The 23866-nt window shown below is 44.8% G+C and overlaps 1 protein-coding gene across 1 annotated transcript; it reads right to left on the bottom strand.

Annotated features, from left to right (window-relative positions):
• Positions 1–507: 507 nt before the first annotated feature.
• Positions 508–23629, bottom strand: LOC129630729 (cationic amino acid transporter 3-like). Its single transcript, XM_055551225.1, has 12 exons — positions 23391–23629; positions 19422–19494; positions 16406–16802; positions 15667–15825; positions 2703–2874; positions 2393–2505; positions 2010–2223; positions 1704–1843; positions 1500–1602; positions 1122–1321; positions 762–925; positions 508–513 (listed from the first exon to the last, which is right to left on the bottom strand). Exons 3-12 carry the CDS (start codon positions 16782–16784, stop codon positions 508–510), a joined length of 1650 nt encoding a protein of 549 aa, XP_055407200.1. The 5' UTR covers positions 16785–16802; positions 19422–19494; positions 23391–23629.
• Positions 23630–23866: the final 237 nt, after the last annotated feature.

Genomic DNA, 23866 nt, shown 5'->3' with positions numbered 1-23866 from the left:
CATTTTCACGGTCCATAGAGGCTCAAAGTGCACCTTGAACCAGCAGATACCTCCAGTGTATGGAGGGGTTCCACACAGCACCTATTTCCTGTGGCTAAGATGCTTCATCATTAGGGGTGTTTTAGTCTGGAGTCTGGGAGATGGAGGTCGGTGGCTGTGGCTGAGGCTGTGTTCTTCTTCAACTATGTCGGATCCCATATCCAAAGTATATGGCAAATCCTAGTAGGGAAATGAGACAGAAGAAAAACAGGGGCTCTCCTCACTTATGAATGCCTAGTAAGCCTCCTATTATGGCATCTGACACAGTTTAGGGGGAAGGTGGTTAGAAGAGAATTGGGTTCAGTCACTAAAGAAGCCTCTTCACCCCAGAAAGTCACTCACCAATCACATTCCAGACCCCAAAGAGGGCCCAGGTCCAAGAGGTCATCTGCATCATCAGGTAAACGTTCAGAAAGATGCTCACCAGTGGGAGGACAGGCAGAGCAGGGACCTGTGGGCAGAGTCAGTTCATCCCTGAACACAGCCCAGACGTCTGAAAGGGAGACCCTATGCAACGTGGGCAGGACAAGTTCAGTCCAATTCAGGCTGTGTGCTCAGTGCCTATTGAGCCCGGTTTGTAAAGCACTGAGTGTGGATCAGGGAAGAGTCCATAGGTTTCAGCAACTCCTCTTCTTCTTTGGTCCAGCAAAGAATGTTTAGACCTCAAAGCATGCAGACCTGCTTCACACAAGGTGGACAGTTTGAACACATAGGTCACATACCCTGAACTTAAGAGGACTGGGGCTCTGGGGCTGCCTCCAGATGATGACCGTGACCCCAGTGATGAGCAGCAGCAGCACAGCCACTGTTGTGAGCACGGGGTCTCCAGAGAACACCTGGCTGGGCCACTGGGCCAGGATCACACTCAGGATGGTCAGCAGGAGAACTGCAAGGGTCAAGGAGGAGGAGAACAGGCTGGACCAGGAAAACAGACGTCAGGACCTCGGGTCACACCCCTTCCTGAAACCACCAACATCAGGAAGGGCCATGATATCCCCCAGACTCCTCAACTGACAAAATACACACTCTCACTCCATCCCGTCAATTTCAGAACATGAATAAAGGGAAACCCCACTGCTCACCAAGCAGGAAGGCACATCCAGAGACAATCTGGCCAGATTTCCATGTGGGGATGGTGCTGGTAGGGAACCACAGACTCTTTAGAATGTTTGAGATTCCTGCTTCAGGTTCAGATTCCGAAAGACTTCCTTCAGCTACAGGCTCCATCTCAGTTTCTTCTTCCATTTTCTCATTCTTACTTAAATTCTGGTCTGGCTGGTACCTGAATTAGAGGATTAAAGGAAATATTAACATCAGCCACTATTCACACAACATAAGATTGTCTATTCCACTTATTTCTTCTCTTGAACAATTAGAAGGTAGTATGACACAGACCACGATGACCTCCCCATCATCCCCTTGACCCCAGGCTCTCCGATCAAGGCGTAGTAAAGTCTCACCTGAGAACAAGGACCGAGAAAGATACCATGGAGTAAGCGAGCAGGGACGCAACTGCCATGAGGTTTGCAGTGTCGCTGAACTCAAAGAGTAATGCCATGATCCCTAGAATGGGGGAGCAAAAATGGCAGGGTTGGGATTAAGAAACCCCTGGGACTGCACTTAAGGGAAATGGATCAAAGAAGAACTGAGTTTTGTTTATTCACCTGCAAGGCTTCCAGAAGACATGATGGCCATGACAGGGATTTCTTTGTGACCACAGACCTTGGCAAGTCCTCGGAAAAGGAGCCCATCCTCTGCCATTGCACAGATTAACCGAGACATGGGGAACATGTCACCCAGGAGGCTGGGAGAGAAAGTGGAGACACGTGTGAGGATGTGGAGAAGCAGGGGAAACCAGGGCATGCGCTCCCTAGTCTGGAGCAAGATGTCTTTCCCTCTTGTCTCTCAGTCCCAGGGGCTGGGATGCATGAGCATCTGACAGTAGACGGGGAGAAACCTGTGACACTGACCTGGATGTAAGAGCACAGAGGACACCAACAGCCACGACATATCTGGCAGGGCCCCAGCCAACGTGGAGAAAAGCCTCAGGCAAGGGGCTGTAGTGATTAATCTGGTAGTAGGGCACCATGAGGGTGAGTGCCGCTGAGAGAGTGAAATACACCAAAAGGCACATGAGGAGTGAGATCAGGGAGATGGAGCGCTGAGGCTTTAGGTCTCTTCTTTCTGCAAAAGGGGTAGAAGCAGCAGGTCAGGAAAACACCGTGGGGTGAAAGCACAGAATTGCCTTCCCTCTTGGACCTCCAAAAGCAGGCTAACCTTCTCCCAGCCTCTGTGCCCAAGGGCAGCTCAAACACTGTCCAAACCCCAATGGGACACACGGTTACCACCTTACCTGTAGTGGTAATGGCAGCAAAACCGACAAATGCATAGAAACACGTAGCTGCTCCTTGGACAACCCCCTCAAAGTCAAAAGGCACAAATCCTCCAGCACCTGGAGGGCCCAAGCTGTGGTGGGAGAAGGAGCAAGAAAGAATATGGGTAAGATGGGTTAAGCCATCACTTCTGGACTCTTCCCTCAATACCACAAGCTCTGCACTCCAGGAAACTCACCATCCGGATCCACCAGCCTTGGTCTCTTTAATTCTCAGCTCTGACTCCCTTACACACACACACATTAATATGACCAAGGGTATGCTCCTAACCTATACGTGAAAACAGCTGTGGTCAATGTGTAGTCCTGATTGGTGAGCTTCCAGTTGTGCAGGTCTCCCTTAATGAAGCCAGAGATGATGGTGAAGCTGAGAACCAAAATGTTGATGCCCGTGAACACTCTGTAAACCTGGGCTGACTCAGGAACTCCTAGAGCGAGTAGTACTGTAGGAGAGATGGAATATTAAACATGCACAGTAACTAAGTCCATAGAGACAGAGAGCAGCCTCAGGGGCTGGCGGTTGTGGGGGTGGGGTGGATGGACCGTGACTACTCAGTGGATACAGGGTGTCTTTCAAGGGAGATGAACATGTTTGAAACTCGATGCAGATGATGGCTGGACAACATTGTGAATGTACTAGCGCCCCAAATTGTCCCTTTTAAGATAGTTAATTTCTTTTCTTATGATTTTTTAAAGTATTCATTTTATTTATATTTGGCTGTGCTGAGTCTTTGCTGTGGCATAACAGAATCTTTAGTCGTGGCTTGTGAACCCTCAGTTGTGTCAAGTGGGATCTTAGTTCCCTGACCAGAGGTGGAACCTTGGTCCCCTGCACTGGGAGCAGGGAGTCTTGGCCACTGGACCACCATGGAGGTTCTAATAGCCTATTTCTTATTGTGTCGATCATCTCACATAGGCAGGTCTATCAGGTCATCACTGTGGGATTTCCCTGGTGGTCCAGTTATTGGGAGTCTGCCAGCCAATGTAGGGGACACAGGTTCCATCCCTGGCCCAGTGAAATTCCACATGCCACAAAACAACTAAGCCCATGTGTTATAACTACTGATCCAGAGCTCTAGAGCCCACGCTCTGCAACATGAGAAGCTGCCAAAATGAGAAGCCTGTGTATCGCAACAAAGAGTAACCCACGCTCTCTGCAACTAGAGAAAACCTGTGAGCAACAACAAACACCTAGTACAGCCAAAAACACATTGTACACTTGAAACTTATTGTGCTGTATGTCATTTATATCTCAGTAAAGCTGGGGGGAAATAACAAAATGATAAATATATGCTATGTGAATTTCCTCTGAAATAAAAAAAAAAAATCTTTGGTCTCAGTATCAAGAAGGAAATATGGGGGCTGTCCTAAGATGGTGGAGGAATAGGACGGGGCGACCACTTTCTCGCCCTCAAATTCATCAAAAGAACATTTAAATGCTGAGTAAAATCCACAAAACAACTTCTGAATGCTGGCAGAGGACATCAGGCACCCCAAAAAGCAGCCCATTGTCTTTGAAAGGAGGTAGGAAAAATATAAAAGACAAAAAAAGAGACAAAAGAGGTAGGGACGGAACTCCGTCCCAGGAAGGGAGTCTTAAAAAGAGAGAAGTTTCCAAGCACCAGGAAGCCCTCTCACTGCCGAGTCTGTGCCAAGCCTTGGAAGCACAGAGGGCAACATAATAGGGAGGAAAAATAAGTAAATAATTAAAACCCACAGATTACGAGCCCAATAGTAACTCCCCCAGCGGAGAAGCAGTGCAGATGCCTGCGCCCGCCACTAGCAAGTGGGGGCTGGGCAGGGAGGTGTGGGCTGCATTGCTTAGAGTAAGGATTGGGCCTGAATGCCCCCAAGAGTAATTAGAGCGAACTAATTTGGGCTAGCAAACCAGACTGTGGGATAGCTACCATGTGAAAAGCCCTAAGACACTGCCAGGCCCATGCACAGAACAAAGGGCGGAACAGAACTAGCCGGCTGCAGACCATCCCCCTCTGGTGACAGGCAGCCAGAGCTGGAACGGGGCAATCTCAGCCCCAGAGAGACATTATGTACCAAACTGCAAGCAGGCTTCTTTGCTTACTAGACCTCTTGGGGTACTGGACAGTCATCCGCCTGAGAAGGTGGGCTGGTTGTACACCCAGAAAACCAGGCGGCAGGGATGGGAGAGGCGATAAGTCACAGTGATTGCGCTTGCCAAACACCTCATCACCCGAGCTGCTCGGAGCTGGGAAGGGCACAAAACACAGGCCCAACGGAGTCTGCGCCTCTGAGGACTACCCGAGTGCCTGAACCTGAGTGGCTTAGACCTGGGAGGTGCATGCAGCCCAGGGCCGGCCTCAGGCGGTTCCTGGCCAAGCAACCTAGAGCCTGAGCTGTGTGGGCAGGGAGGGTGCACCTGCCGTGAACGGAGGCAGGCCCAGTGTGGCTGAGACACTACGAGCACATGCCAGTGTTATTTGTTTGCAGTGTCCCTCCCTCCCACAGCACGACTGAACAAGTGAGCCTAAAAAGTGTCCACCACCGCCCCCTTGTATCAGGGCGGAAATCAGACACTGAAGAGACCAGCAAACAGAAGCTAAAACCGAGGGAACTACCTTGGAAGTGACAGGTGGAATAGATTAAAACCCTGTAGTTAGTACCGACTACATAGGAAGGAGCCTATAGATCTTGAGAAATATAAGCCGGACCAAGAAACTATCCGAAAATGAACTGACCCCACACTGCCCACAACAACACCAGACAAAGTTCTAGATATATTTTTACGATCATTCTTTTCTTTTTCTTTTCTTCTTTTTAACTTTTTTTAAAATTTTAAGTCCTCTATTACTCCTTTAATTTTCATTTTTACAACATACTATTACTTTAAAAAGACTATTTTTTAAAGCAAACTTCATATATATATATATATTTTTAATAACTTTTGTGACTTTGTTTTTTTTTCTTCTTCTTCTTTTCTTTAATATTGTATTTTTGAAAATCCAACCTCTACTCTAGAATTTTAATCTTTGCTTTTTGGTATTTGTTATCAATTTTGTACCTTTAAGAACCTAATCTTCAGTACCTATTTTTACTTGGGAGCGAGATTACTGGCTTGACTGCTCTCTCCCCCTTTGGACTCTCCTTTCTCTCCACTAGGTCACCTCTGTCTCCTCCCTCCCCCTTTTCTTCCCTACCCAACTCTCTGAATCTCTGTGTATTCCAGACAGTGGAGGACACTTAGGGAACTGATTACTGGCTGGATCTGTCTCTCTCTCGTTTTCATTCCCCCCTTTTATCCTCCTGGCCACCTCTGTCTCCTTTCTTCTTCTTCTCTTCTCTGTATAACTCCATGAACATCTCTGAGCAGTCCAGACTGTGGAGCGCACATAAGGAAGTGATTACTGGCTAGCTTGCTTTCTCCTCTTTTGATTCTACCTCATCTCATTTGGGTCACCTCTAACTCCCTCCTCCCTCTTATCTTCTCCATGTAACTCTGTGAACCTCTCTGGGTGTCCCTCACTGTGGAGAAACTTTTCATCTTTAACCTAGATGTTTTATCAATGGTGCTGTATAGAAGGAGAAGTCTTGAGACTACTGTAAAAATAAGACTGAAAACCAGAGGCAGGAGGCTTAAGTCCAAATCCTGAGAAGATCATAGAACACCTGACTCCACGGAACATTAAGCGATAGGAGCTCATCAAACGCCTCTATACCTACACTGAAACCAAGCACTACCCAAGGGCCAATAAGTTCCAGAGCAAGACATACCACACAAATTCTCCAGCAGCACAGGAACACAGCCCTGAGCTTCAATATACAGGCTGCCCAAAGTTACTCCAAATCCATTGACATCTCATAACTCGTTACTAGAAACTTCATTGCACTCCAGAGAGAAGAAATCCAGCTCCACCCACCAGAACACCAACACAAGCTTCCCTAACCAAGAAACTTTGACAAGCCACCTATACAACCCTACCCACAGCAAGGAAACTCCATAATAAAGAGAACTCCACAAGCTGCCAGAATACAGAAAGGCTACCCCAAACTCAGCAATATAAACAAGATGAAGAGACAGAGGAATACCCAGCAGGTAAAGGAACAGGATGAATGCTCACCAAACCAAACAAAAGAGGAAGAGATAGAGAATCTACCTGATAAAGAATTCCGAATAATGATAGTGAAAATGATCCAAAATCTTGAAATAAAAATGGAATCACAGATAAATAGCCTGGAGGCAAGGATTGAGAAAATGCAAGAAAGTTTTAACAAGGACCTAGAAGAGATAAAAAAGAGTCAATATATAATGAATAATGCAATAAATGAGATCAAAAACACTCTGGAGGCAACAAATAGTAGAATAATGTAGGCAGAAGATAGGATTAGTGAAATAGAAGATAGAATGGTAGAAATAAATGAATCAGAGAGGAAAAAAGAAAAATGAATTAAAAGAAATGAGGACATTCTCAGAGACCTCAAGGACAATATTAAACGCTACAACCTTTGAATCATAGGAGTCCCAGAAGAAGAAGACAAAAAGAAAGACCATGAGAAAATACTTAAGGAGATAATAGTTGAAAACTTCCCTAAAATGGGGAAGGAAATAATCACCCAAGTCCAAGAAACCCAAAGAGTCCCAAACAGGATAAGCCCAAGGCAAAACACCCCAAGACACATATTAATCAAATTAACAAAGATCAAACACAAAGAACAAATATTAAAAGCAGCAAGGAAAAAACAACAAATAACACACAAGGGGATTCCCATAAGGATAACAGCTGATCTTTCCATAGAAACTCTTCAAGCCAGGAAGGAATGACAAGACATACTTAAAGTGATGAAAGAAAATAACCTACAGCCCAGATTACTGTACCCAGCAAGGATCTCATTCAAATATGAAGGAGAAATCAAAAGCTTTACAGACCAGCAAAAGCTGAGAGAATTCAGCACCGCCAAACCAGCTCTCCAACAAATGCTAAAGGATATTCTCTAGACAGGAGACACAAAAACGGTGTACAAACTCGAACCCAAAACAATAAAGTAAGTGGCAACTGGATCATACTTATCAATAATTACTTAAACGTAAATGGGTTGAATGCCTCAACCAAAAGACAAAGACTGACTGAATGGATACAAAAACAAGACCCCTATATATGTTGTCTACAAGAGACCCACCTCAAAACAGGGGACACATACAGACTGAAAGCGAAGGGCTGGAAAGAGATATTCCATGCAAATAGAGATCAAAAGAAAGCAGGAGTAGCAATACTCATATCAGATAAAATAGACTTAAAAAAAAGGCTGTGAAAAGAGACAAAGAAGGACACTACATAATGATCAAAGGACTAATCCAAGAAGAAGATATAACAATTATAAATATATATGCACCCAACATAGGAGCACCGCCATGTGTAAGACAAATGCTAACAAGTATGAAATGGGAAATTAACAATAACACAATAATAGTGGGAGACTTTAATAACCCATTCACACCTATGGATAGATCAACTAAACAGAAAATTAACAAAGAAACACAAACTTTAAATGATATAGTAGACCAGTTAGACCCAATGGATATCTTTGGACTTTTCACACCAAAACAATGAATTTCACCTTTTTCTCAAGTGCACATGGAGCCTTCTCCAGGATAGATCACATCCTGGGCCATAAATCTAGCCTTGGTAAATTCAAAAAAATTGAAGTCATTCCAAGCATCTTTTCTGACCACAATGCAGTAAGATTACATCTCAATTACAGGAGAAAAACTATTAAAAATTCCAACATATGGAGGCTGAAAACATGCTGCTGAATAACCAACAAATCACAGAAGAAATCAAAAAAGAAATCAAAATTTGCATAGAAATGAATGAAAATGAAAACACAACAACCCAAAACCTATGGGACACTGTAAAAGCAGTGCTAAGGGGAAAGTTCATAGCAATACAGGCATACCTCAAGAAACAAGAAAAAAGTCCTAACTCTACACCTAAAGCAAGTAGAAAAAGAAGAAATTAAGAACCCCAGGGTTAGTAGAAGGAAAGAAATCTTAAAAATTAGGGCAGAAATAAATGCAAAAGAAACAAAAGAGACCATAGCAAAAATCAACAAAGCCAAAAGCTGGTTCTTTGAAAGGATAAGTAAAATTGACAAACCATTAGCCAGACTCATCAAGAAACAAAGGGAGAAAAATCAAATCAATAAAATTAGAAATGAAAATGGAGAGATCACAACAGACAACACAGAAATAAAAAGGATCATAAGAGACTACTATCAACAATTATATGCCAATAAAATGGACAACGTGGAAGAAATGGACAAATTCTTAGAAAGTACAACTTTCCAAAACTGAACCAGGAAGAAATAGAAAATCTTAACAGACCCATCACAAGCACGGAAATTGAAACTGTAATCAGAAATCTTGCAGAAAACAAAAGCCCAGGTCCAGACGGCTTCACAGCTGAATTCTACCAAAAATTTAGAGAAGAGCTGACACCTATCCTACTCAAACTCTTCCAGAAAATTGCAGAGGAAGGTAAACTTCCAAACTCATTCTATGAGGCCACCATCACCCTAATACCAAAACCTGACAAAGATGCCACTAAAAAAGAAAACTACAGGCCAATATCACTGATGAACATAGATGCAAAAATCCTTAATAAAATTCTAGCAATCAGAATCCAGCAACACACTAAAGATATCATACACCAAGACCAAGTGGGCTTTATCCCAGGGATGAAAGGATTCTTCAATATCTGCAAATCAATCAATGTAATACACCACGTTAACAAATTGAAAAATAAAAGCCATATGATTATCTCAATAGATACAGAGAAAGCCTTTGATAAAATTCAATATCCATGTATGATAAAAACTCTCCAGAAAGCAGGAATAGAAGGAACATACCTCAACATAATAAAAGCTATATATGACAAACCCACAGCAAACATTATCCTCAATGGGGAAAAATTGTAAGCATTTCCCCTAAAGTCAGGAACAAGACAAGGGTGCCCACTTTCACCACTACTACTCAACATAGTTTTGGAAGTTTTGGCCACAGCAATCAGAGCAGAAAAAGAAATAAAAGGAATCCAAATTGGAAAAGAAGAAGTAAAACTCTCACTGTTTGCAGATGACGTGATCCTCTACATAGAAAACCCTAAAGACTCCGCCAGAAAATTACTAGAGCTAATCAATGAATATAGTAAAGTTGCAGGATATAAAATCAACACACAGAAATCCCTTGCATTCCTATACACTAATAATGAGAACATAGAAAGAGAAATTAAGGAAACAATCCCATTCACAATTGCAACAAAAAGAATAAAATACTTAGGAATAAGTCTACCTAAAGAAACTAAAGACCTATATATAGAAAACTATAAAACACTGATGAAAGAAATCAAAGAGGACACAAATAGATGGAGAAATATACCATGTTCATGGATTGGAAGAATCAATATAGTGAAAAGGAGTATACTACCCAAAGCAATTTATAGATTCAATGCAATCCCTATCAAGCTACCAACGGTATTTTTCACAGAGCTAGAACAAATAATTTCACAATTTGTATGGAAATACAAAAAACCTCGAATAGCCAAAGCAATCTTGAGAAAGAAGAATGGAACTGGAGGAATCAACCTGCCTGACTTCAGGCTCTACTACAAAGCCACAGTCATCAAGACAGTATGGTACTGGCACAAAGACAGAAATATAAATCAATGGAACAAAATAGAAAGTCCAGAGATAAACCCACGTACTTATGGACACCATCCGTATATTTGACAAAAGAGGCAAGAATATACAATGGATTAAAGACAATCTCTTTAACAAGTGGTGCTGGGAAAACTGGTCAACCACTTGTAAAAGAATGAAACTAGAACACTTTCTAACACCATACACAAAAATAAACTCAAAATTGATTAAAGATCTAAATGTAAGACCAGAAACTATAAAACTTTTAGAGGAGAACATAGGGAAAACACTCTCTGACATACATCACAGCAGGATCCTCTATGACCCACCTCCCAGAATATTGGAAATAAAAGCAAAAATAAACAAATGGGATCTAATTAAACTTAAAAGCTTCTGGACAACAAAGGAAACTATAAGCAAGGTGAAAAGACAGCCTTCAGAATGGGAGAAGATAATAGCAAATGAAGCAACTGACAAACAACTAATCTCAAAAATATACAAGCAACTCCTTCAGCTCAATTCCAGAAACATAAACGACCCAATCAAAAAATGGGCCAAACAACTAAATAGACATTTCTCCAAAGAAGACATACAGATGGCTAACAAACACATCAAAAGATGCTCAACATCACTCGTTATCAGAAAAATGCAAATCAAAACCACAATGAGGTACCATTTCACGCCAGTCAGAATGGCTGCGAATCAAAAGTCTACAAGCAAGAAATGCTGGAGAGGATGTGGAGAAAAGGGAACCCTCTTACACTGTTGGTGGGAATGCAAACTAGTATAGCCACTATGGAGAACAGTGTGGAGATTCCTTAAAACACTGGAAATAGAACTGCCATATGACCTAGCAATCCCACTGCTGGGCATACACACTGAGGAAATCAGAATTGAAAAGAACATGTGTACCCCAATGGTCATTGCAGCACTGTTTATAATAGCCAGGACATGGATGCAACCTAGATGTCCATCAGCAGATGAATGGCTAAGAAAGCTGTGGTACATATACGCAATGGAGTATTACTGAGCCATTAAAAAGAATACACTTGAATCAGTTCTAATGAGGTGGATGAAACTGGAGCCTATTATACAGAGTGAAGTAAGCCAGAAAGAAAAACACCAGTACAGTATACTAACGCATATATATGGAATTTAGAAGGATGGTAATGACAACCCTGTATGTGAGACAGCAAAAGAGACACAGATGTATAGAACAGTCTTTTGGACTCTGTCAGGGGGGATGATTTGGGAGAAGGGCATTAAAACATGTATAACATCATATAAGAAATGAATCACCAGTCTAGGTTTGATGCAGGATACAGGAAGCTTGGGGCTGGTGCACTGGGATGACCCAGAGGGATGGTATGGGGAGGGAGGTGGGAGGGGGGTTCGGGATGGGGAGCACGTGTACACCCATGGCAGATGCCATGTTGATGTATGGCAAAACCAATACACTATTGTAAAGTAAAAATAAATAAATTAATTAATTAAAAAAAGGAAATATGTCCCCCCAAGAAAAAGAACTGCAAAAAAGCAAAATGGCTGTCTGAAGAGGCCTTACAAAGAGCTGTGAAAAAAAGAGAAGCAAAAAGCAAAGGAGAAAAGGAAAGATATACCCATTTGAATGCAGAGTTCCAAAGAACAGCAAGGAGAGATAAGAAAGTCTTCCTCAGTGATCAATGCAAAGAAATAGAGAAAAAACGATAGAATGGGAAAGACTAGAGATCTCTCCAAGAAAATTAGAGATAAGATGGGCTCAATAAAGGACAGAAATGATATAGACCTGACAGAAGCAGAAAATATTAAGAAGATGTGCCAAGAATACACAGAAGAACTATACAAAAAAGACCTTCATGACCCAGATAATCATGATGGTACAATGACTCACCTAGAGCCAGACATCCTGGAATGTGAAGTCAAGTGGGCCTTAGAAAGCATCACTAAAAACAAAGCTAGTGGAGGTGATGGAATTCCAGTTGAGCTATTTCAAATCCTGAAAGATGATGCTGTGAAAGTCTGCACTCAATATGCTGGCAAATTTGAAAAACTCAGCAATTTTCCACAGGGCTGGAAAAGGTCAGTTTTCACTCCAATCCCAAAGAAAGGCAATGCCAAAGAATGTTCAAACTACCGCACAATTGCACTCATCTCACATGCTAGTAAAGTAGTGCTCAAAAGTCTCCAAGCCAGGCTTCAACAATACGTGAACCATGAACTTCCAGATGTTCAAGCTGTATTGTGAAAAGGCAGAGGAACAAGAGATAAAATTGCCAACATCCACTGGATCATCGAAAAAGCAAGAGAGTTCCAGAAAAATATCTATTTCTGCTTTATCGACTATGCCAAACCCTTTGTGTGGATCCCAATAAACTGTGGAAAATTCTGAAAGAGATGGGAATACCAGACCACTTGACCTGCCTCTTGAGAAACCTGTATGCAGGTCAGGAAGCAACAGCTAGAACTGGACATGGAAAAAGAGATTGGTTCCAAACAGGAAAAGGAGTACATCAAGGCTGTATACTGTCACCCTGCTTATTTAACTTATATGCAGAGTACATCATGAGAAACACTGGGCTGGAGGAAGCACAAGCTGGAATCAAGATTTGCCGGGGTCCAGCCCCGGCTGATCCAGGGTCTTCGAAGGAGAGACGGCTAGGCGGCCTATTCAAATGTTAATTAGATATAATAAAGAGGAATAGAATGAGGATAGCTCAGTAGGAAAATTCAGTGGAGAAAAGAAGCTGAGTGGCTTGGTTTACGCGGAAAATCAATATAACCCGTGACACCAGGTTAGCTCTGACCACGGAGGCCGCAGGCGCCCTCTCGAATAGCGGAAGGTGCCCCACCTTAGACACCTTCTCGAGTGGGTCTTAGAAGCCCAGGCAAATAAATGGTCGCAGAGGACATCCACGCTCCAGATGGACACTCAGCTAGAAGTTAAAGGGAAGAATGACATGGGGAGACCAAGCGTTGGTGAGCAAGGCCCATAGCTTTATTTTCAACAGGGGCTTTTATACCCTAAGTTACACATAGAGGACAATAGGGGATGCAAAATCAGCAGTCTTTGATGCTTATCAAAAACCAGGGTTTCTTTCCTGCAGATTTATCGTATACAAATGGTTTAGGTGATTTACATCATCTTCTGGCCAGAGGCCTATTAACATTTTATGACTCTTGACAAGGACTTATCAACAAAGACTTATTTTCTCTAAGAGTAATTATTTTAAGGTTTGGCGCCATCTTCCGAAGATAAGATTACGTTCCTATAGGGTGGATGTGTAATGGGTTTACAAAGGAAAGAATTTACTACCTTAAGGGTCTAAAGTTACTAACACCAGGCCACTACTTATTTTTTCTACATACCAACTATATTAATTAATGCACATTCAAGGATACAATTCAAGGGATGTGAAAACTTGGCAACAAACATTGGCTCATCAATGAAATCTTTTACTAGCTTTATTCTGACAGTTTCTAATTCTCTGAGAGGCTCTAAGCTATTTGAATATCTTAAGCTTCCCGTGCCTCTGGAGGCTGGGAGACTGTAAACAATCGTATGCATAGCTGTAGGTGTCCGGGTAAACTTGTCAGGCGAGTTAGAGAGCCATCTGAGGGGTTTGGATTTAAACACTCCTAATTGCCCAGGAACTTTATTAATTGGAGCTGTAAGTTAACTCTTTGACAGAGAGAGTGAGATGGTGGTGGGGGACAGCCCCCAGTAAAGTCAGAGGTGAGAGCACAAAGCAATAAAGTAGGCAGACTCTGGTTTTTTGGGGGGTAGATGCTCGAGAATATCCGGGGGCACTCCCGAGGCTCGATCCCGCCTTTGCGTATGCCGAGCCCCCTTCCTCATGACCTTTGTCACGAGTGGAATGTCTCTCGCCGGCTCCCGGCAAAGATTGCCGGGAGAAATATCAATAACCTCAGATATGCAGATGACACCACATTTATGGCAGAAAGTGAAGAAGAACTAAAGAGCTTCTTGATGAAAGTGAAAGAGGAGAGTGAAAAAGTTGGCTTAAAGCTCAACATTCAGAAAACTAAGATCATGGCATCCAGTCCCATCACTTCATGGCAAATAGATGGGGAAACAGTGGAAAGAGTGGCTGACTTTATGCTTTTGGGCTCCAAAATTACTGCAGATGGTGATTGCAGCCATGAAATTAAAAGACGTTTACTCAGTAGAAGGAAAGTTATGGCCAACCTAGACAGCATATTAAAAAGCACAGACATTACTTTGCCAACAAAGGTCCATCTAGACAAAGCTATGGTTTTTCCAGTGGTCATGTATGGATGTGAGAGTTGGACTATAAAGAAAGCTGAGGACCGAAGAGTTGATGTTTTTGAACTGTGGTGTTGGAGAAGACTCTTGAGAGTCCCTTGGACTGCAAGGAGATCCAATCAGTCCATCCTAAAGGAAATCAGTCCTAAATATTCATTGGAAGGACTGATGCTGAAGCTGAAACTCCAATACTTAGGCCACCTGATGCGAAGAGCTGACTCATTTGAAAAGACCATGATGCTGGGAAAGATTGAAAGCAGAAGGAGAAAGGGACAACAGAGGATGAGATGGTTGGATGGCATCACCGACTCAAAAGACATGATTTTGAGTAAGCTCTGGGAGTTGGTGATGGACAGGGAGGCCTGGCGTGCTGCAGTCCCTGGGGTTGCAAAGAGTTGGACACATTTGAGCAACTGAACTTAACGGAACTGAAGAAAATGATTCTCACCTGGGAATAAATTTTATTCCCCCAATATTTGGCATGGTCTGGAGACATTCAGTTGTCAGAATTTGGGGAGTGGGTTTCACTGGGATCTAGTGAGCAAAGGCCAGGGACCACTAAGCATCCAACAATGATTTTTTAAAGCATCCTGAAATGCACAGACCAGCCCCTCCTACCAAGGAATGAATCGGCTCAAATTGTCAAGAGGTCCAAGAGTGGGAGACGACCGACCAGGTCTTGCCTTCATGTCTCTCATATCACAGACAGTCCTTTCCAGTCCTAGTCCCCACCCCCAAGTCTTTCCTAACCTCACCTCCCCCTCCATACCCTACTCAGTCCATCTTTTTTTAAAAAGTATTTTATTTAGTTAGTAATTTGGCTGAGTTGGGTGTTAGCTGTGGGATCTTTTGTTGCGAGACAAACATCGAAGTTTGGGAATCAGTGGATAAAGAATCCGCCTGCAATGCAGGAAACACAGGAGACGTGGGTTCACTTCCTGGGTCAGGAAGATCCCCTGGAGAAGGAAATCTCAACCCACTCCAGTGTTCTTGCCTGGATAATCCCACGGATAAAGGAGTCTATTGGACTATAGTCCAAAGGGTCAGATGTGACTGAGCAACTACACACACACACAGACACACACACACACAGACACACACACAGATTCTGTAGTTGTAGTGTTTGGGCTAAGGAGTTGGGCATAGTTGTTCTGTGGCACATGGGGTCTTAGCTCCCTGACCAGGGATCAAACCTGTGTCCCCACATTGCAAGGCGGATTCTTAACCACTGGACCACCAGGGGAGTCCTCTCATCCCATCTTATTTCTGACCCCTGACTCACCCGCAAGCAGCAGCACCAGGCCCAGTGCGAAAAAGTCTGCATACGTGGCCAGGAAGTAGGGCACATGCAGAGGGAAAGTTCCCGCCAATGCCCGAGAGATGAGGTCCCCAATGAGGCTGTCAAAGGCATACCTCCAGGCCCTGGCTGTACACACAGTGGCTGTAGCAGCAGAAGAACGAACATTCACAGACAAAATTGAACACCTAGTAAGTGCCGATGGATGTATTTTGGAGGAAAAAATAGGCAAAACATAATCTCAAAGATTTTTTCCATGGGGTGGCGAGAGCAGACTGTGATGATTCACAAAATAGGTCCACTATTTAATACATTAGGAGGAGATCAGTGTTTCACAAGGGAAGAAAACAGGGAAGTTGGATAAGGAGGGCTAAAAGATGAGGTATAAAATATCAAGGGGCAACCCTCCCCCCCCAAAAAAAATCACTCACAGGCAACAGCTGAGCAAAGACTCCAATAAAATGAGGTGATGAGCCTGTGGGACACGCCTCCCTCCCACCCATGCCCAGTTTCCTTGCTTTCTTATTCTTAGTCCAATTATTTAAGGAAAGCAGGAGAGAGCTGAATAGAATGAAGTGGGGTTTTTCAGCCACTGTTACCCACTTCCCCTAACAAGTCAGGTAACAAAGAGCCCATGAATAAGACTGCAATCCCATCTCCCAGTTTCCTGACCTTAGACCCCACACCTTTTCCCCACACCTGTTGCCTGGTACCATCACCTCACCAGTTAAAAATAACAGTATGATGTTCCAGCCAACGACGAAGGCCCAGAGCTGCCCCATCGTGACGTAGCTGCAGACATACGCAGAAGAGGAGCGTGGTACCCGGGCGTCAAATTCCACATAGCAGAGCCTCGACAGCAGAGAAGACAGGCCGGCCACCAAGAAGCAGATGACAATCGCTGGTCCAGCTACGTACTTGGCCACTGCACCAACCACGATGTACAGGCCGGCTCCCAGGTTTCTGCCCACACCCAAGAACACCAGTTCTATGGCACTCAGATGAATCTTGAGACCATCAGACTCCTTTATGGTGTCTGCCCCTCGCCTGTGGGCCAGCTTCTGACCAAACTGAAGAACACACTGATGCACCATCCTAGACATAGTTGAGAAGGCTACAATCTGCTGAGAAAACAAGACATAGAGTCATCCAGATTGCTTATCCGTCCTAGACCCTAGGAGTTAAAGTCCGTGAAGTACTGGAGTGATGAGGGGCAGGTGGTAAAAGGACACACTGGGCATGTTCTCCATCTCTGAGCCTTGGTTTCTTCAAACATAAAGAAGCCTCTTAATGTGCAAGAGTGTTTAAAGAGAAGTGATGGGGAGCAGAATCAGTTCAGTCACTCAGTCGTGTCCAACTCTTTGCAACCCCAGGGACTGCAGCATGCCAGGCCTCCCTGTCTATCACCAACTCTCAGAGCTTACTCAAACTCATGTCCATTGAGTCAGTGATGCCATCCAACCATCTCATCCTCTGTTGTCCCTTTCTCCTCCTGCCTTCAATCTTTCCCAGCATCAGGGTCTTTTCTATTGGGAGCAGAATACATCTTCTCAAATATGCCCCTTTGACAGGTTGACTGTTTTGAGCTGAAGGCAGTGAAGACCCAGCAGACTCAGGAGAAGCTCCTTGCCTCTCCCTTAACTGCTCAAAATAATGTAGATTAAGGGACCTACACCAGGAAGAGAGCTATCACCAAAGACTACTTTTTATTTCTAAAAGGATTATTTGTCTGGAGTGGCAAACATTTGTTTACCAAGCATTTGTTTTTTTTTTTTGTTGTTGTTGTTGTCATTCAGTCACTCAGTTGTGTCCGACTCTTTGTGACCCCATGAACTGCAGCACATGAGGCTCTTCTGTCCTTCACTATCTCCCACAGTTTGCTCAAACTCACTTTCATTGAGTCGAAGTTGTCATCTAACCATCTCATCCTCTATCTCACCCCTCTCCTTCTGCCCTCAATCTTTTCCAGAAGCAGGGTGTTTTCCAACAAGTTAGCTCTTCGCATCAGGCGGCCAAAGTATTGGAGCTTCAGCTGCAGCATCTGTCCTTCCAATTAATATTCAGGGTGGGTTTCCTTTAGGATGGACTGGTTGGATCTCCTTACCATCCAATGGACTCTCAAGAATCTTCCAAGTATTTTCTCTTTCCATCTTCCTGTGGGTTCTCTTCCTCCCATTTGAAGCCCCAGATCCCTACAACTCCCTTCTCCTTAGGTCAGGGGAGGATATGAGCCTCAATTGTTTGAATGTCTTTGAGTCTCAGAACTTTTATGGGGCTCCCCTATGCAGCAAATTGAATCTCGTAATCTGTCTTTTTTCTTTTTTTGGCTGCACTGGGTCTTAGTTGCAGCACGTGAGATCTTTTGTTGAGGCAGGTGAACTCAGTTGTGGCATACGGGGTCCAGTTCCTCAATCAGGGATCGAACCCAGGCCCCCTGCAATGAGAGCATGGAGTCTTGGCCACTGAACCACCAGGGAAGTGCCTGTTTGCCTGTCTTATGTCAATTTAATTATTAGACAAGTCAAAGAGTGTAGAAAAGGAAATTTCTGCCTCTACGGAAGCAAAACCTTTCAGCATAGTGCCTGGTTCACAGTATCTGCTTAACGGGTATTATCTGACTGGATAAGAACACTGATTTCTTGGTTTTAAGCAAAATCAACCAGTTCTGCCATTTCAAATCCAGCTCTGCTATTTATTAGCTTGTTGCTATTGCATGTGCTATATACCATCTTTGACCTGCTTTTCTCTATACCACTGGGAAAACTGTCGTTAGGATTGTTTCCTTCCATCCTAGATAGGGATGAAGTGACTAAGGGGCTTGGTGATCAAAATCACAGACTCCGCATGTTTCCATGATGAAGATTCTAAAACCTGGTAGCTTCCTGTTTCGTTGCCTGCAGAGTGACATGGAATATGGACTCTGCTTTGGGGCAGAAGGAGATGGAATTTGTAGGGAGGGACAGACTCAAGCCCAGCTCAGTCAAAGCATCACAGCAGACTGGCCTCCCAACTAACTGCCTGGAGGGATGAGGGACTAACCTTTACTCTGAATCAGGAATGACAGGACTCTGTTTCCTGCTGCTTTGGGGTGTGAAATGTCCCCTCACTACACTGCTCTGCAGGGCTAGGCTGACCCAGTGACCACAAGTCACCATCAGGGGGCTTCCACCCCTGATACTCTGAAGTCCTAGTTTAGTATTTTGGTTCAGAGCAAGCATTCAGAGAGCCAGGACACTGATTAGAATCTTGGTTCCTCGAACACTATTGTGCCTTTGAACAGGTCATATACTTCTCTGGACCTGTGTTTCCTTCTTACTCAAATGCTGCTGATGAACCCTTGAGCACTGTGAGTAGGAATGTAAGGGTCTCTAAAAAAACTAAAAATGGAATTACCGCATGATCCAGCAATTTCACTGCTGTGTGTACACCCAAAAGAACTATAAATAGGATCTCAAAGAGATATTTGCACACCTGTATTCATATCAGCATTATTCACAATAGCTGAAAGTGGGAAGCAACCCAGATGTCCAACCTCAAAGAAATAGATAAACGTGAAGAGGTCTATACATGCATTGAAAAGTACAGCTTCATTTTCTAAATTTAGTTATGAGTCAGGTATTATAAAACTCACTGGTTTATAATCAACAGTTATAATAAGTAAAAGTTTAGAAGACTTCCTTTCCATTTGCCCCTTCAGTCTCAGGAATTAGAGATTATTAGATTAAATAAGAGTAACGTACTTGAGAGCACTGGTCTTAGACACAGGGAAACTCTTGTTCTTCTAGCAGGACATGTTCTCTCAGTGTCACAATTCTGAAAAAAAAAAAAAAATAGTATTTTAAAAGCTAGCTTTGTCTAATTGCAGACGTAAAAAGAACAGGGTTTTGTCTGTTTGTTTTTGTTCAGAGAGGTTGTTTTTGTTGTTTGTTTCCCCCAACTGCAAAAAGTTTTATCTTAGCCAGTTTTCTCTGGAGTGCAGAGAATTTTGTGGCCACACCATAATAAAATGTCATCTTTCTTTTCTCTAGTTAAAGTTTTATAGCTAAAACTTAGACCAGATAGTGCTCAAATTGGCCCAGATAAGAATGGCAGACTGGCTGATAAAATGCTGTCCCACAGGGATCGTCCCTCTGGGAAGATGGGGTCTTAGTTTGGTTAGATGAGGGGGAATGAGATGGCAGAGGAGTAGGTGGGTGTGGAGTTCATCTCTCTCCAGAGATACATCAGGAAGACACCTTCAGACACAGGAGATCTTGCAGAACGGCAGCTGAGAGCAGGCAAGAGCACCTGGCCACTGGAGAAGACTATATAGAACCACACAAAACTCGGTAGGGTGAAGGAAGTGGGGGGAAAGAGGAGAGTCAGTAGGACTGGACCTGCCCTCGGAGGGTGGGGGACTGAAGCAGGGGTCCGGTCCCAACGTGGGTGCCCTTGGAGGCTGAGGAAACTGTTCAGGGGACAGAGGAGAAGCACTTGAGGCTGAGAGTTAAGCAGCTGATCTGTGAGAGTCTGAATGGAATGAGAATCACAGAGACAATCCTTGCTGCAGCCATATGTTCCCCGGGGAGAGGGATGCAGGGACGCAAAGTCCCCTGGAAGGCGCAGGGCTGGGAGCTGGAGCCTAGGGATTGTGGAGCGATTCCGGGCGAGCTCAGCTATTGACTGCGGGGAGAAGCCCGAGGGGACGTGAGGGAGGAGGTGGCAGTGGGAAATGCCTGTGCAGGAAACCCGGGCAGCCGTGCAGGCAGGGCAACCCTGCAGAGTCACTCACAGGCGGTGGAGCCATCGCTGTGGCCTCTCTGTCCCCACAAGTCAGCCCTGGACAGTGGAAGGCCCCAGAGAGAGGCTGGCCTGTTACCGCCTTCACGGGGGAGGGAGCCGGGAGCAGTAGAGAAGGACCGGCCACAGAGGCGCTCTGACTGCAGCTGCCAGAGACGAGGAAGACACCCTGAGAGGGCCAGAGCTCCCTCGGCTGAGACAGCTGGGGTCCCTGCACACTCGGAGCTCCCAGAGTTCTCACGATCCGAGCAGCTGTTCCACCTCCATGCTGGATCCTCACTGGGGCAGAGCTGCCAGAGGCTAGAAAAAGCCCTAATAGCACCGTATCTCCTGTGACAACAGCCCCTTTGTACCCAGAATTGCCAGGGTCCCCGTGATCCGAGCAGCTGTGCCACCTCCATGCTGTATCCCCACTGGGGCAGAGCTGCCAGAGGCTAGAAAAGCCCCTTTCCTGTGGCCCTAGCTGCCAGTTCTGCTGAGCACCTGATGCTCCAGGCCCTGCCACCCCAGCAGCTGTACCCCCCTCACCCCATCCTCCCCGGGGCAGACCCATGCCCTCCAGGGCAGCCTCAGGAGCAAAGCCCTGTGGACGACTCACAGGCAGAAGCGGAGACAAAGCTATAGCTGATACCCAGGAGCAGTGCGGCTAAGGAGGAGAACTCAGAACCTTCCCACCTGCTGCACAAGTTGTAGATTGAATCCACTCGATCAAGGAGAGAGACTCTGTGTCTCTGAATATATGAAAGGACACCGAGCACTCCCGCAGAAGAAATCACACCAGCTCTGGCAGCTGTGGACCTTGGAGGCAAGAACAGGCAGGAGCAGGACCAGATTCGAATCTGAGCTGCCCACGCAGCAGGGCCAGAGACCAGCGCAGTGCTGGAGGGCTGGCGGGGAGGCGAGGTGCATGGAGACTCCCAGGGAGGGAAAGGACGCTGACAGCTGAGATCCAAGGAAAACATTTATTATTCTTATATTTTGACTTGTTCTCTAGTTGCTTCTGGATTTTTTTCCCCCCACTCTGTTGCTGTAGTAGTTGATTTTATTAGTACTGTTGAGTCTAGTTAAGTTTTTGAGAATTTTTTACCCCCCAGGGAGAATTTTTTTATCACACTTTTTATTTCCTGTTTATACGTCTGCCTCTCTGTTGGTGTTCTGTGGTTCTTTGGGGTTTTCCTTTTAAATTCTTAAAGTTTTAAATTTTATTATTATTATTTTTCTACATTTATTCTTTGGCTTTTCTTACTGCTATTTTCCTCTTGTCCCTATTCCTTAATATACATAAATCTTTGTCTACCTCTACTTAACTTTGCTTCTTCCTTCTTCCTCTTCTTTCTTTTTCTCACCATATTTGTTTTGTTTCCGTTGCTTTATTCCCCAGTTGGCACCTTGATTTGGTTTTATTTTCCAGTCTGTGCTGTATTCATTTTGTTTTTCACTGGAGGCTATCATTTTTGGTTCCCTTTGCTTGCCGGGTCCATCTCTTGTACTTTATTTAGTTTTTGACTGTTTGGGTTTTGTTTATGGGTGTATATGTCTCTGTGTGTGTATTCCATTGTTTTCATTTGGCTGATCAGAACAATCTGAAGGAGTAGGGAACTTGCAGGAGTGGGGAAAGCTTGATTTCCCCCCTGAGATTTGGAGGAAGATTGAAGGGGATCATTTAGAATGTAGGGGGGTTAACCTCCATCCATGTTCCCATACTTTGGCAATGTAGATCTAATTGTAGGATAGTATTATAAGCAAGAGACCAAATCTTTTCATGCCCCAACTTAAGTAAAGTCCTGGCAATATTACAGCAAAGCCTAGTTTTCCTTTTCTCAGCCTCTCAGGCTTAGAAAGGGGATTCTCCATGTTGAGCAACCTGCAACCAAGAACTGCGCTCTTAGAAATAAAGTCCTGTGTTCCAGAAACATTCCTTGTATTAGTAGGAGTGTTAGTGTTAGTCGTGCAGTCGTGTCTGACCCTCTGCAACCCCATGGACTGTAGCCCACCAGGCTGCTCTCTCCAGGGGATCTTCCCGATCCAGGGATAGAACTTGAGTCTTTGCCTCGCAGGGAAATTCTTTGCTGTTTGAGCTACCAGGGAAGCCAGAAACATTCCTAAGGGGCACCTGATGGCGGCTCAGAGTGTTTTCTGGATTTCCCTCAAACCCTGTGCTTGGTGGGATTTTCAGTGTCCTCTGCTCTACCTTTGATCCCTGACCAGACATCGCTGGTGGACCAGTCTCTCCCATGAGGAATTGCCAAGACTTTCCTTGAGAGACATCTTTTGCACCAATGAGGTCTGCTGGAACGTGGCCCACCCAGCAGGCTGTCCCTTGCACGGAGAAAGGGGGGACTTGCTGGAAGACCTGAGGGCCTGGAGGAAGGAGGGTTTCCAGAGGGGATTTGTGGGCACCGAGCATGGTTGGAGATTAAACAGCAGGAGCACCCCAAGTCTATCACCCTGTTTGTCTGGCATCTGGGGTAAAACTGAAGGGGACATAAAGTTTAGGTGAGAAAGAAATCTTGCTTCTCAAGTAAAGTAGGAAAGGAAATCACAGGAAAAAAAAAATTAGAGAAAGGCAATGTTTGTGCTGGCTGCTCGGGGAGATATACGTTAGAAGACAGTGGGGCCTAGGGGATAAAGTGTGGGTGTAGCAGGGAACTATTTGTTGGAGGTGGTGGGAGGTGACCTACAGCTCCCAGCACCTTGCTCGCGACCCTGATGAAGGCGGCGGACATGCTGGGGGTGTAGTTTAGCTGAGCGAGAGAGAGGGAGAGAGGAGAGAGAAAAACCAGAACTTGGGCTCCTTCACCGAGTGGATCTAGACTGAAACCTGTGGGTCTTGGAAAGAGAACAAAGCAGAGTGAGAGCAAGTTCTCATGGAGAAAGAGAGAGAGACTCAGAAGTCTCCAGCCAACAGTTTGGGATGACCTGAGGTTTACCTTGAAATCCTGGGTTTCAGCACCAATGATCTCGGAGAGAGTGTCAGCCGTGAGCAGTGGTTTGAAGCCAGAGCCTCGTTCTCTGCCCAGGAATTGGACCCGGAAGGGCCTGGATGAATGGCAGGAAATCTAGCCGCAGCCGCTCGTCCTCCAGGGGCTAGAGGCTCAAAACAAGGTTCCCCCAGCCTTTGCCCTCATTTAAAAATGCATTTCTCAAGAAGACAAAAGCTGTAAAAACAACAGGTAGAATGTGTACTATAGACACTCAGCCCAACAAGCAGGCGGGCACGCAGTTTGTTCAGTTAAGACGGAAGCAAGGCAGTCATACACCCAGAAGGAAAGGGTGTGGGGGGTCCCTCGCCCCATGAGGAGGAGCTCCATGGACACGCAGGTAAACCGTTCACACGGGGAAGTCCTCCCGGGTCTCTGTAGCCTGTGGCCAGTTTCCTGGTCTCTGTTTCCACACTGGACTGCCC

The sequence above is a fragment of the Bubalus kerabau genome, chromosome 17 (genome assembly GCF_029407905.1).
Source record: "Bubalus kerabau isolate K-KA32 ecotype Philippines breed swamp buffalo chromosome 17, PCC_UOA_SB_1v2, whole genome shotgun sequence".
NCBI classification, from domain to species: domain Eukaryota; kingdom Metazoa; phylum Chordata; class Mammalia; order Artiodactyla; family Bovidae; genus Bubalus; species Bubalus kerabau.
This window is presented reverse-complemented; position numbering and strand designations above follow the sequence as displayed.

Excerpts from the sequence above, each read along its gene's own strand:
- LOC129630729 (XM_055551225.1), bottom strand. The coding sequence starts at position 16,784 with ATGTCTAGGATGGTGCATCAGTGTGTTCTTCAGTTTGGTCAGAAGCTG. Across the intron at positions 15,826-16,405 it reads CATACTGTTATTTTTAACTG|CCACTGTGTGTACAGCCAGG; the intron begins GTGAGGTGATGG and ends CTGCTGCTACAG. Across the intron at positions 1,322-1,499 it reads TTCTCGGTCCTTGTTCTCAG|GTACCAGCCAGACCAGAATT; the intron begins GTGAGACTTTAC and ends CCTCTAATTCAG.